General features: G+C 40.9%; 2 protein-coding genes across 2 annotated transcripts; both read right to left on the bottom strand.

Moving 5' to 3' along the window:
* Nucleotides 1-519: 519 nt before the first annotated feature.
* Nucleotides 520-5,263, bottom strand: LOC103865557 (UDP-glycosyltransferase 73C2). The gene has a single exon (XM_009143359.3). It carries the CDS (start codon nt 4,206-4,208, stop codon nt 2,721-2,723), a length of 1,488 nt encoding a protein of 495 aa, XP_009141607.1. The 5' UTR covers nt 4,209-5,263; the 3' UTR covers nt 520-2,720.
* Nucleotides 5,264-5,507: 244 nt separating this feature from the next.
* Nucleotides 5,508-7,272, bottom strand: LOC103865558 (UDP-glycosyltransferase 73C1). The gene has a single exon (XM_009143360.3). It carries the CDS (start codon nt 7,130-7,132, stop codon nt 5,642-5,644), a length of 1,491 nt encoding a protein of 496 aa, XP_009141608.1. The 5' UTR covers nt 7,133-7,272; the 3' UTR covers nt 5,508-5,641.
* Between the last annotated feature and the right edge of the window lie 7,734 nt (nt 7,273-15,006).

The raw sequence follows: 15,006 nt of genomic DNA on the forward strand, positions 1-15,006 counted from the left end.
TTTTGCCGTTTGTTACAAATTTGGCAGAAAGCGGTTGAGTAACTTAAATTTGTTTTCTGGATTTGTCCTTCAATGTTCTTTCACTCTATTTTCAAATGTTAGTAATGATAATAATGTGACATGTTCTGCTATTGTTTGATTTATATTATTCCATGTCATGTTATATTATGTTTATGTATGGTTTTAATTAATTAAGATCTAACTGTGTATCTGTTTTTCTTCTTTCATAATCTTTTGACTATTAATTCATTATCTTTTATTTTGCTAATGTACGTAGAATTTTTTTTTGTTTGTTTTCTGTTATTAGCTTTTGGTCGATGATAGTATGGTTTAGGTTTCTAAAAAAAATAGTGTTAAAATGATAATTGGTGGAATCAACTTATTAATCATATATTTTTTTCACTAGAACATGGTTTTGAGTGATTTGTGTTATACAAATCTTTACATGCCATCATATTCTTATCTTGAGTTTTAAGCAAGGCCACAAAGTTAAAACTAAAACAAAATCACCCTTTCTGCAAAAATCTCATCATGAATTAATTATTTGTAACATAGGAAGTAAAATACAGTATAAACCATTAAGATACTATAGAATTCAGCATCAACTCATAAAACATTAGGATAGTAATTATCACGTTACTAACACACAGGTGGAGAGATAATAAAAAAGACAACAAAACAAATAATATAAACCAGAAGAAGCGAAACAGTGAACCAAACACAAGTTGAACAGAACTCTCAAAAGTTAGAAGAAGATACACACATCATCTTCCTTCTTCTTCTTCTTCAATCAGATAGAGGAAATGCCAAAGGATCAGATCGAGTTGCCCAATCTACATATATAGAGAAGAACCCGCTTGCTGGTTCAAACTTCCTGAGGCTCTTCGAGAAGAGCCAACACCACCGTCATGTTTCGGTGTTGTGGAGAGAGGGTTTCATATGATGCTTTTATGCTTTCTTTATAGACTCGCACAAATACATACATCTATAATGTCCCTTCTACGCTAGCAAAGTTACATCCATGTGATAAAGTGTGATAATATTAAATATTTTGAAAAAAAAAAATGATGGGTTGAGAAATTGGGAATCTTCCAAGGATATGCCATATTTTCATTGGCTACCCTTTTCACTTCAGCTCCAATCACACTCCATAAAATATATACTTTACTTTCTCGTTTACTTTAAGAAAATGGATCCGATTTCATGAGTTATCTTGTCTGATGAATACATTGATAGTACCTAAGAAATTAAACAAACAAAAGCAATACGTGTGAAAGTTCATAAATCCTGTAATGGATCATACGTATGCGATGACTTGACGTGTTGTATATTTATATTCTGTGCGTGCAAAATGCCTACAAAACATCAAACAACTAAAATCTCACCCATGCAACTTTATTTTTGTTATTCTGGTTCATATTTTAAACCTAAGATATACACATAGTTTATAGTTACGTAAACCATTAAACATCACACGAATCACCAATTCGCCATATTGATTATATACTTCGGTGACGATCAGTTGTTATGTATTTTTGTTGTTGATTCACGTGTATGCTACTATGTGAGATTAACAGTTAACTGATATCTTTTAACGAGCAACCTTGCTATACGTTATACCGTGTAACCACAGTTTTGTACTTGAATTTATGGTTGTTACAGTATTTTAGAAAATATTCAAAATATTTGAATCGTGAAAAGGCGAAGCAACATTTTGTTTGAGACTTTTGAGTCATAGGAAAGTAGTGCTATACACTAACACTGCTACTGATTAACTTTTTGTTTATTGATTTTATAAAAATAAAAGTATATATTGTGAAACTATATAGGACGAGAATTAAGAATCTTCTATTGGATATGCCATATTTCCCTTGGCTACGTTTTTTTTTTTATTGTAGCTCCAACTCCACATCCATTCATATTTTTCAGATTTGATTTTATACTTCCCAGATGAATTTGAATCACTGATCATATATGATTTTCACTTGTCAATTGCAACTTGAACTTCAGGAAAACAAGGCATTGGTGTTTCTTCGATTCGAAGCTTAAACTCATTTTTTTATTAAATTATATCTATGTTAATATTACATGGATTTGCACAGGTTAATAACAACACTACATTTTCTCTGTGATGGTGTCGTGGGTTGTTGTCGGGAAGATCAATTTCAGGGACAGTGACACTTATATGAGAGTGTTATTTCCAGTTCAAGATCTGATCATTCATCTCACTTCCGAGTTAATGGGCTTTGATATATTATTGGGCTTTGATATATTATTGGGCGTTCTAGTAACACAAATTCTCAAAGCCCATATCATATTAGTAACTAGAGAAACTAAAAATCTTCATACTTTGTAGCATACGTCAAAATCAACTTTGTCATAAGGAGGAAAAGGGTTGTTGATAAGTCTTCAACAAGAAAATAAAACACAGTGATTATATATATGTAAAGCTCTGAGGAGTCGCTAGAAGCAATACCGAAGCTGTAATCTTCAGAACCACTTGTCTAGCTTTCAACTCTCTGTTTAACAAAACAAAATATTATAAACTTGCTTTTCCCACTATTTAAATGTTTGAATATGAAAAAAAAAACTATTTAGTGTATATAATTTGATATAAATTCGATTATTCAACCATACATAAATGATAATTTTTTTGTGAAGTTTAATAGCTGATAAAATATTACATGATCAATGATATAATAGAGAGTAACAACAATACATCACTTCTTGGATTGTGCTACTTGCACCATGTCTTCAAGGAAGCATGTGATGTTGGAGTGAGAAGAGCCTTCTTCTTCAACAGCCTTGTGAGCTAATTCTCCAAGCTCTTTAACTCTCTTTCTTCTCTCTTTTCCCTCCTCACTCTCACCCATTAAATCTTCCACTGCCTTCTTCACTCCTTCTCTATCCACCAACACTCCTATCTTCTCCTCTTCACCAAATCTCATGACCTCTTCAACCCCAACACTTACACCCGCTTTTAAAACCTCCACGACCAGTTTCTGGTTGCAGAACTGGTCTCCAAACAATGGCCAAGTGATCAATGGAACACCTGAGGTGATTCCTTCAAGAGTCGAGTTCCATCCACAATGTGTCAAGAATCCTCCAACGGCAGGGTGTGAAAGGATAAGGATTTGAGGTGACCATCCTTTGATTAGGAGCCCTCTTTCTTTGTTTCTTTCTTCGAAACCGCTCTCCAAGAACCACTCAGCTAGCTCATTATACTTCTCCCAACCTCTTATCACCCAGATGAAAGGTCTTTGAGATTCTTCAAGGCCTAGCCCTAGCTCTTTGAGCTGAGCAAAAGGAACGTTGCATATACTTCCAAGACAAACATATAACACTGACCTTTTTTCTTTAGAATCAAGCCATTTAAGACACTCATCTTGATCAATGGCAGCTTGCTTCCCCCTTTGGGCCTTGTCTACTCCTACCTTGTTGCACAAGGAAACAGGTCCAATGGACCATACTTTACCAGCCCTAGCCTCCTTGTAGTCCTTCACATAAGCAGACTCCAACTCTTGAAATGTGTTGATGATTACACCATATGATGTGTCATCAGCTTCTACCTGTTCAGCCAAGATTTGTTTCCACTCTCCACTATCATTTGCTATAGTAACTTGAGGTTTTGTAAATTCAACTCTATCAGGAAAATTAGGAACCAAGAAACGCTCTTTGTCTGACTTTAAGGCCTCCAGGATCTCTAGGTTTCTGTGTAGAATATGCATACACAGAAGACAAAAGCTAGATACGCCATGAAAAACGATCTTTGGGATATTGAGCTTCTTGGCGATTTTGCTTGTGTAAGGCAAACAAAAGTCAGATATTAGACATGTTGGTTTAGGTTTCATCTCTTCCATGAGCTTCATGACCGGCTCTTCGACCATGTTCACTGCTTTAAAGAAAGGTACGATCAGCTCCATTGAGTCAAGAGAATCTACGTTTTCGTGTTCTTCAAGCAGACCAACTTCTTGAAATGTAATCTTCACATGCTCCAGCCTAATGGGCAAGCCGGACTGGATGGCTCGGCTTAGAATGTTCTTGAACCTCGCTTCGTTCTGAGGCGTCGTGACAATTGTTATGGTCACACCACGCTGAGCCAAAAGCCTTGCAATATCAACCATGGGGATCATGTGGCCTTGAGCCATGAAAGGGAAGAGAACAAAGTGAAGAGGTGGATGAAGTTGTTGGGATGTTTCAGAAGCCATGAGGAACTCTCTCTAACCTTTACTTTCTGTTTTTGCTTTGATTTGATTTGGATGGTGTGAGTGTGTATATTTGTTTTTGCATAGATATATGTATATATATTGACTCGATAGAAGTAGATAAACTTGGACGACAAGAAAATAATAAAAAAACGACGTGTTCTTGAATCTTGACCAAGAAAGAGAGAGAGAACAATAAGTCAATAACGCATTTGCTTATTCGCTAAAAAAACACAATACAGTCCACATGTTAGTACAGATACATTTCGTGGCGGGCACTCGTGTTCCTCTATATTCATATAAGCCAAAAATAAACGACATATTTTTGAGAACTACGTCGAAAAAGGCATAAAAGTTAACAGCCGCAGAAATGATATCGTAGTAAAACTGGGTGAGTTTGGGTAATTTTAAGTAAATTTAGGTTTTGACTGCCTGTTCTATATTAAGCATTTCTTCGTGAATATTACCGTATATCTCAAATCATTACGTATACAAATGTGACAAAAAGGTTAAGATATGGGCCTGGTCAGATGCACATTATTGACAAAAAGAAAATGTAGCACCCGATGTTGATATCTTCACATGTCCATGTCCCATTCTCCATTTTATATCTTATCTTTTTTCCTCTCAATTATTCATAGAGCATTTTGATTAGAGAATTCATTAGACCGAAAGTCATAAAATATCTCAAAGTTAAGATACGTTTAAAATAGCTATTTCATGGGGAAAATAGACTAAATACTAGACAAAGAAAAAACCCTAATTTCCGTATTCACCCACAATATCTACGTTATTGTTACTACATAGTTCGTAGGTATACAGACAGGAAGCAAATGGCTTATTGTTTACAAAACATATAGAGACTAGTACGTTCCGTGGCGGCCACTCAAATGTGTTCTTTAGTACTCAAGCCCCAAAGTGAAATATCTTTGAGAACTACGTTGAAAATAAAGAGAAAAGTGCTCACAGACGCATAAATTACAAAATTAATAAACACACAAAAATCAAACTCGGACGGACTCTCTATTCCTCTCTTTGGACAACTACATTCTACATATTAGAATGACATCTTTAAAAATAAAAAAGCTATAAATATATTTTAACCGTCTTTGGTAACAAAGCTTCATGTTGCGCCATGGGGAAATGGTTCCTGATGACATTTACAACGAAGACAAAAAAACTGCTGATGATAAGTCTTATCTATAAAGGGGCTGCTAGAAGAACTATCAAAGTTCAACTCTTGAGGAGTGAGGACCACCATAACAGGTCTCTGCACTCTACTAAACTTTAAAAAAAAGTTAGAAAAAATATTTAAAATATTAACATGATGTAAAAGGCAAACAATTTTAGAAGATTTCACATATTAACTGAATTTTGATTAATTAATAATTAACATATTACATGAATAGATAATCCAATCAAAAGCAACAATACAATTAATTCTTGATTTGTGATTGTTGCATTATGTCTTGTAAGAGTAAAGTGATGTTGGAATGAGAAGAGCCTCCTTCATCAACAGCCTTGTGAGCTAGCTTTCCAAGCTCTTTGACTCTTGCTCTTCTCTCTATAGCTTCATCACTATCACCCATCAATTCTTCCACTGCCTTCTTCACCCCTTCTTTATCCACCAACACTCCTATCTTTTCCTCTTCTCCCCAGCTCATTGAATCTTCAACACCAGCTCGCACACCAACTTTTAACACCTGAACCGCCAATTTCTCATTGCAGAACTGGTCTCCAAACAATGGCCAAGTGAGCAATGGAACCCCGGAAGTGATTCCTTCAAGAGTTGAGTTCCATCCACAGTGTGTCAAGAATCCTCCCACAGCAGGATGTGAAAGAATAAGCATTTGTGGTGACCATCCTCTTATGAGAAGACCTCTTTCTTTGATTCTTTCTTTAAACCCACTCTCTGAAAGCCACTCAAGTAACTCATCATACTTCTCCCAACCTCTTATGACCCATATGAAAGGTCTTTGGGACTCCTCTAGGCCAAGCCCTAGCTCTTTGAGCTGAGATAGAGGAAGATTACATATACTTCCAAGGCAAATGTATAGCACAGACCCTTCTTCTTTAGAATCAAGCCATTTAGCACACTCCTCTTGATCAATAGCCGCCTTATTTCCCCTCTCAGCTTGGTCTACTCCTTCCTTGTTGCACAAGGAAACCGGTCCGATGCTCCATACCTTACCTTCCTTAACCTTCTTGTAGTCTCTAACATAAGCTGGCTCAAGCTCTTCAAAGGTATTGACAATCACACCATAAGAAGTGTTATCACCGTCATCGATTCCATCTAAAATCTCTTTCCAAACTCCAGCACCTTGTGTGATCATTGGAATCTGAGATTTTGTGAACTCAGCTTTGTCAGGAAAATTTGGAACGGTGAAGTACTCCTTATCAGACTCTATAGTATCCAAAAACTCGTAGTGTTGGCGCATGATGTGCATACAAAGAAGGTTGAAGCAACACATGCCATGAAAGATGATCTTTGGTATACCAAAGTTCTTGGCGATTCTGTTTGTGAAAGGCAAACACATGTCGGCTATGATGCAGCTTGGCCTTGGTTCAATCTCTTTGAAGAGATTCTCCACCGGTTCCTCGAGCATGATAATGGATTTGAAGAAAGGCATTGATGCTCCCAATGAATCTAGCAAGTCTATATTCTCATGTACCTCTGATGAACTCGATTCTTGAGATGGAAACTTCACCTCCACAAGATGGATGGGCAGGCCGGACTGGATGGCCCGGTTAAGAACGCTCTTGAACCGGTTAGCGTTGTGAGGGGTAGTGACAATGGTTATAGTCACACCTCGCTGAGCCAAGAGCCTTGCAATATCGACCATGGGGATCATGTGGCCTTGAGACATGAAAGGGAAGAGAACAAAGTGAAGAGGAGGAGAACATTGTTGGGTTGTTTCGGAAGCCATGAGAGACTCTCCAAGTTATTTTATGCCTTGGTTTGGTTGTGTTGATGTATATTTGTGTGTTCTTACATATATACAAGGTGATATAAGAGAGAACATATGTATATTGGCGTTATTATAACAAAACGCAATATGGTCCACAGAGATTAGTACAGAACATTTCCTGGCGGGGACATGTGTTCTTTTGTATTCATGTAACTTTTTTTTTTTGAGCAAACTACGATTCATTCAATTAAGAAAACAGAGTCAGCCTCCTACTAGGGAGGTAGAGTTTACAGAAGCCAGGGCTGCCTTAGCCACATTATCAGCAGCAACATTACATAAGCGAGGAATGAAATGAAAGGAGATATCCTCAAAAGATAAGCTAAAATGATAGATGTCAAACAAGATGCCAAACAGTTCCGGGCGTGATTCCTTAGCTCTAATCATGTTGATAAGAACCTGGGAATCCGAAAGAACTATCAGCGATCGGACGTTAGACGAGGAGGCGGTCATCACCGCCAAACGAACAGCAAGAGCTTCTCCCATGAGAGCTGATGAAACAAAAGAACGAGAAACCTTAAGGGGCTGGATCCTAGTGTCTTCCAGTTCCGAAAACAGAACCCCTATGCCACAGTTACCAGTACGCAGATCCCAAGCTGCATCCACATGGCACAGAACTTGGCCAGGAGATGGTTGGGGAATGATCGGAGGAGAACCTTGTCGCTTGGTAGCGTGGTTATGTTCTTCAGCGAGTAGTTGAGCAGCAGCCCATTCCTTCGCATCAGTAACGCTTTTGTTCACAACTTCCCACTCCGTGAAGGTTTTGTTTTCAAAGCACAACTTATTTCGAGCTTTCCAAAGGTTCCATAAGAGCCAGGGCCAGACAGGGGTATCACACCCCACCGGAGGCAGATTGGTGTACTTCTTACCATTTGCAAATAAGCTCGCCATGGAGCTATTTGAACCATCCGGAATTTCATAAACTGGTAGTAGGCTCCATGATTGAGAAGCAAAGGGGCAGAGAAGGAAGACGTGGAGATCATCTTCAACTCCTCCACATTTCGCGCAAGGAAACGGAGCCATACCTCTGGTCGCTAGATTGGAACTAACAGGGATTGCCTTTCTTTTGACTTTCCATAGAAAATCCTTGATCTTGGGTGAAGTATTCAGGTTCCATATGTTCTTTAGCCAATCAAAGGTTTGCTCATTTGTGTGAGGAGGGATCAAGCCAACACGTTCCACTCCATATCCCGTTTTCACAGTGTACTCTCCTGATTTCTCAGCTAGCCAGGCAAGGGAGTCGCGAGCAGGGGCAGAGCTTGTGATAATCCTATTAATAATGCCTTCATACTGAGGAAGATAGTTCTGGATCTTTTGGATGTCCCAGGCGTTAGTGAGAGGGCATAGAAGCTCACTAACCGTCATCGATACTGCATTCTCAGTTGGTGGACCTATAGGGGCTGTAGGAAAGGAGGAGGAGAGCCAAGGATCCCCCCAAACCTTAATGTTTTCTCCATTCCCAACCACCCAACCGAGTCCTTTCCTTAGAACCTCCCGACCTGCCAAGATACTTCTCCATCCGTGGGAAGCTGATGATGGGCTTTCACACTCCATGAAAGAGGAAGCTTTAGCATATTTTCCGAGCAGCACTTGTGCCAGCAACGAGTCTGGAAACTGTATAAGGCGCCAGCCAATTTTAGCGAGCATGGCATCATTAAAAGTCTCAATGTCTTTGAAACCTAAGCCACCAGCATATTTGGGCAGTGTGAGAGTAGACCATGCGACCCAACACATCTTTTTCTTTTCCGGGTTTGCATCCCACCAAAATCGAGTAAGGAGGGATTGTATTTGTTTGCATAGAGAGATAGGCAACTTGAAACATGACATCGTATAGCACGGTATTGCAGCAAGGACAGATTTGAGGAGAACTTGTTTACCGGCGCCTGATAAGAACCGAGATGTCCAGCTATGCGCCTTCTGTCTGATGCGATCAAGAATTGCCGCAAATATGTCTCTCTTCTTGCGGCCAAAGTTTTCGGGGAGGCCCAAATATTTGCCAATCCCTCCCTCTGCCGGGATAGACAGCTCAGTCTTCACTCGAGCTTTAACCTCACCAGGTGTCTTAGCCGAGAAAGTGATAGACGACTTCAGCAGGTTGATCCGTTGTCCAGATACATTTTCATAACTCTCTAAGATCGTCTTCAGAGTAGTGACACAGGCGGGTGTTGATTTGCAAAAAAACATCGTATCGTCCGCGAACAATAGATGATTAATCGGAGGACAGTTCCGTGCTACCTTCACCCCCGCCATAGTACCGTTTAGTTGCGCCTTAGTACACATCGCTGAGAGGACTTCTGTACACATGATGAACAAGTATGGTGAGAGCGGATCACCTTGCCGTATTCCACGCGATGGAGTAACATGACCGGAAGGTGAACCATTGATCAGAAAAGAGTACGACACTGATTCAACACACGCCAAGATCCAAGAGACCCATATCGGGTCAAAACCAAGCTGGGCCAGGACTGCTCTAATAAAACCCCACTCTATGCGATCATAAGCCTTGCTCATATCGGTTTTCACCGCCATGGAGCAATACTTTTTCGCCTCTGAAGTTCGGAGATAATGTAAGGTTTCATGCGTAATGAGGACGTTGTCCGAGATAGCTCGTCCCGCTACAAAAGCCGATTGCGTCTTGGAGATAAGATCTGGCAGCAGAGGCTTGAGGCGTCGAGTAAGGATTTTGGCAATGATCTTGTAATGAGTGTTGCAGAGAGCTATCGGTCGATAGTCCGCAACCTTTCGCGGTCCCGAGCCTTTGGGAATCAATCGAACATGAGTCTCATTCTGCTGTGGATGTATTATTCCGGTGACAAAGAAGCTCCTGACATCAGTGATTACATCTTTCCCAATGATATGCCAATAAGAGTGATAGAACTTTGCTGAGAAACCATCCGGGCCCGGGGCTTTTCCTCCATTTATCGACCGAGCTGCCTCCTCAATCTCCTTGTCTGATGGAATCTCTATAAGCCGACTATTCATCTCTGGAGTAATCTTATTAACAAGACAGGCTTGGACTAGAGAGAAGTCAGAGTTGCTGTTTGTGGTGAACATCTCCGTGTAGTAATCTGCAATGACCGAAGAGATCTGAGCTTCCTCAAACACTTCCTCGCCATTCTCTTTTTCTATCACTGAGAGATTATTGAGCGCTCTCCTCTTCCTAGTGGCCGCATGGAAGAAGCCGGTGTTCCTGTCCCCCTTCTTAAGCCATTGAATCCGGCTTCTTTGTAGCCAAAAACTTTCCTCTTCTCTATAAGCAACCAGTAATGTATTAGTGAGAGTTTGGATATGAGGTAAGTCCGCAACTGGCATTGATAGTGCTTCTTCAAGCGCTTGCTGGGCAGATTGGATAACAAGGTTGCTCTTTACATTCTGTTCTTTAGCCCATTTGATGATGCTTCGACGGACAGAGTTGAGTTTTGTAATGACTGAATCGAGAGGGTGATGATTCCAGGCAGCATCCACTAGCTGTGTAACCTCCTCATTCTCAGTATATGATCGATTGAATCTGAAAAGACCCCTGCGTTTTTGCATTGCAGTATTGAAGTAAGTGATCACTGGTCTGTGGTCAGACCCTTCATATCTGAGGTACACACTCCTACCCATTGGGAATGACTCTGACCAGGAGCAATTAACCAAGGAGCGGTCCAGTCTAGACTTGATATGATGAGTGTATCGTACTCCTCTCCATGAGAGTTGATTTCCGGAGTGCTTAAGGTTCCATAGTCCGTTCTGTGAAACAAAAGATCGGAATGCCGTGAAGGAGCCCTCCCATCGCTCAGGCCCTCCTTCCTTCTCCGAATTATCCAATATATCATTAAAATCACCTGTCAATAGCCATGCTTCCTCTCTGTTTGCACCCACTCTCGTAAGAGTGTTCCAGAAATCCGCTCTATTCCCTGCCACTGGCTCGCCATAAACAAAAGTTACAAAGGATGAAGTTCCTTTGAAAACCACTTCAGCATCGATGAAATGGGCACATGACTCTATAATTTTGATCTCAACCCCCTGCTTCCATAGCAAAGTGAGGCCGCCACTCAAGCCCACTGGTGGGATTGAGAAATAATTGGGATACTGTATACTGTCCAGCTTTGATTTGATGAATTCATCGGAGTTTTTTGTCTCCATGAGAAACATGATATCCGGTGAGAGAGTCCGATGTAACTCCTTCACTCTGCGAATTGTCAGAACGTTTCCCAAGCCCTGACAATTCCAGCTCATAATTACTAAGGAAGAGGAGGAAGATGGGACCGAAAATCCGCCCCTTCCTTGTTAGTCGACGGTATATTCACCGTAATGGGATTACTCGAATCCTGTCTCTTGCGGCTTGAACCTGGCCCCGCAAATTCATTTGCATAGCGAGCTGGGCATAGTCTCCTACGGGTGGAAATCTTGGATCGTGCTGCAATGCTTTTTGAGAGGCTTAGTACTTGCATTGGGCTTCTAGCTACACGTTTATTGCTCGTGGTTTTTGACACCTTTCGCTTCCCAGCTTGTTTGCTTAACGCTGCTGCTGCAGTAGCCTTTGCTTTGTTCCTGTTGCCTGAGACACTTGGGCTTCCTAGACGCAGAGAGGCCGGAACCCTGGAGCCAGATGCCAAGTGTGAGGGTTGTAACGCGGGTTCCACCGCAACTTCCCCTCCAATGTCCTGTAATTCAAATACCGGAACCATTGATGTATCTCCACCAGAGAGGCGTTCCATGGCAGGAACTCTGTCTTCCTGGGATTGTCCTGACAGCCGATCACGAGCGGGAATTCTCTCCCTAGAGTTAGATTGCCCTCCACTGTTGTTCTGATTCACTGGATAGATGATTTGGCCGTCTGCGATCGATCCTCCTGATCCCCTCCTGATCGATCCTCTGGTGGCTGATGCTGCAGGGGTTCTAACAGTTTCATCATGCTGGCTTCGAGGCTCAAAAGAGCCCCCGCTAGGTCTGTTAGAGTGATGCGAGGCAGGGTTTACATGCATCGAACGAGAGCCTCTATTCTCAGAGTAATGGCGATGGTAATCCCGATGGGAGGCAGGGTCTGAAGGCAACAGATGAGAGTCTCTATTATCAGAGTAATGGCGATGCTCCTCCCGATTCGTCAGGGAAGGATTATTTGGGGCAGATTGTTGAGGAGCAGGCCGTCTATAGCCTCTTCTATCATCGTGTCTCTTTTTGTCAGCTTCGATTCGCTGGAGAGCAATGGCCTGAGTAATACCGAGGGGTCTATCCTTAGGAGCTCGAGCTCCTCTTGGGCGAGAGGGACAGTCCTCCTCTTCATGAAGGAGAGAGAAACAAGTGAAACAGTGTTTCTCTATCTTTAGGTATTGAAACTCCACTTCTGTAACTTCTTCAGAGGGGAGCAAGATTTCCATTTTCATTTCAAGTGGAAGGAGCCCATTCACTTCTACACGAAACTTTGCTTCTTTGGCGTTTCGGCTTGAGACATGTCCAAGTGCATCGCTGATAGTTTCAACAGCTTTTTCATTCCAGTAGTGGAGGGGGATACCATGGATTTTCACCCAAAAGGATATCTGAGAAGGAAAGTTTTCCGACACCACTGGTTCCCATCTTTGTAGTATCAACATCCATCTTTTGTAATGGTACGGGCCTTTGTCAAGAACCGTTTGAAGCTCGTGTTCTGAATCGAAACGAAACTGGAATTTGTCTAGCCCTAGTTCACGGCCTTCAACGTGCCCTTCCAAATTCCAGACTTGGGGCAAGAAGTCGATAACAGCTCGAGGTCTCTGGAACCGTGGGTTTGTAACCCTACCAATGATAGTGAGCTTGTTTTCCGCTATTAGGGCGGCAGGGTCACTGTCTGGAATGCGAATAGGAGCACGGCGAGTAGGCGGAGGTGGCGGGGGGGCGGCCGCACTCCATTTTTCCTTGTCCGAACGAGAGTAGCGGCGAGACATGGTGGAAGTGGCACAAATAATTCAAGCTGAAAGGAGATTTAGTATAACCAGACCCAGCGTGGAGAGTATCTTAAAGAGATGGTGAGATCTCGACTTTCCAAGGTCAGTAAATGCTGATATAGGTGAGTAACTCAAAGTGATTAATGCTATATCAAGTTGTTGGAGGCAGTACTAGTAGGAGGTTATAACAACCCAAGAGTTGAGAAAGGTATCTATCTTATCTCATCCATAAAGACCAGCTCCGGTATAGAGAGAGTACAGAGACTGTATGAGGCTGAGATGCGAGAACAGAACGGAGACGGCACAGGAGGACCCTGGCTGACCCACCGACGGAGTCGGGGGCTGAACCCGGCGGAGGAGACTGCAGAGCCGGTAGGATAATTTGTGGGAGCTATCTATTATCCGTTGGATATAGCTTAAAGTAGTAAATATTTGAAAATTTGCAGGGTTTTACAGAGGATAAAAGCCGACAAAGGGAAAGAACCGTGGGTTAAAAGGCTAGGTCAGCTTTGGGTACAGGGTGTAAAGGTTTTTCTCTGGAACCGTGTCTGGGAGAAAAATCGCAAGAGAGAGAAAAGGCTTTTTTATTCTTTAGTAGTATTCTTGTATTCATGTAACTATAAGCCAAAAATAATTAGTGAAATGTCTATATTCCATAGAGAGGACTTCTCAAGAACATTTCACTAAGTATTCATGTAACTATAAGCCAAAAATAATTAGTGAAATGTTCTTGAGAAGCAAGTTGAAAATATTGTGGAGAGTTCTCAGCCGCAAATATAAATTTTCGATAAGGAAAAAAGGAGAAATCAAACTTGACTCTCGAGTCCTCTCTATAGAATATAGACAATTACACTTTTACAACAATCTCAAAGAAACAACAAAAAGCCCTAAAATTATATAAAATATTTATCTTCAAAAGAAATCAATGTAAAAATAGTTTCTTATCAGCAAATATTGACATAGTTGAAAGCCTTATATAATATATTAACATTTTCTTCAAAACTAATGAAGCATATAAAAATTATTAAACAACAATGTAATCAATTTTTGAATTTCACTTGTTGCATTATGTCTTCTAAGAGGGAAGTGATGTTAGAGTGAGAAGAGCCACCTTCTTCCGCAACCTCGTGAGCTAACCCATTAATCTTCCACCGTCTTCCTTATCCAGCAACACTCAGTGGCGAAGCCAGGGCAATAACAATGGGGGCACATGCACCCATAGTTTTATGACAATAAAAAAATTTGTATATGAAAACACAAAGATTCAGCTAGAAAAGATGGTTAATGTCCTCTTGTGCACCCTCTTGATGACTCAAGTTCGATCTTCTATATCATATATTTCATTTTACATTAATTATGCACCCACTTAAAAAACTTTCTACATTCGCTCCTGGCAACACTCCTAATCATTTGAGGAGACAATCCTTTGACAAGAAGTCCTGTGTCTTTGATTCTTTCTGCAAATCTGCTCTCCAAGATCCACTCAACTAACTCTTTGTTTTTCTCCCGACCTCTTATGACCCAAATGAAAGGTCCGTGGGATTCATTTAGGCCTAGAACAAGCTCCTTGAGCTGAGTCAAAGGAAGATTACAGATATGCTTCCAAGGCAAACATATAGTACAGAGCCGGGTTCCTTAGAATCAAGTCATTTAAGGCACTCATCTTTACCAATGTCTGATTTGTTTCCCCTCTCATATTCCACAAGGAAACTGGTTCAATGGCCAATGCTTTACTGGACCTTGTTTCCTTGGAGTCTCTGACATAAGCAGGCTCTTGATATGTGCTGACTATCACACTATAGAATGCCTTATCAGCATCTGTTATAACCTCTACCAAACTCACTCCACTCTTCAGAATTACTATAAAGGCACATAACAATAATAAATCTACCCCAAGAAAAAAATTTAAATTTTGTTCGAGACTTTGAA

This window comes from Brassica rapa, chromosome A04 (assembly GCF_000309985.2).
Source record: "Brassica rapa cultivar Chiifu-401-42 chromosome A04, CAAS_Brap_v3.01, whole genome shotgun sequence".
NCBI classification, from domain to species: domain Eukaryota; kingdom Viridiplantae; phylum Streptophyta; class Magnoliopsida; order Brassicales; family Brassicaceae; genus Brassica; species Brassica rapa.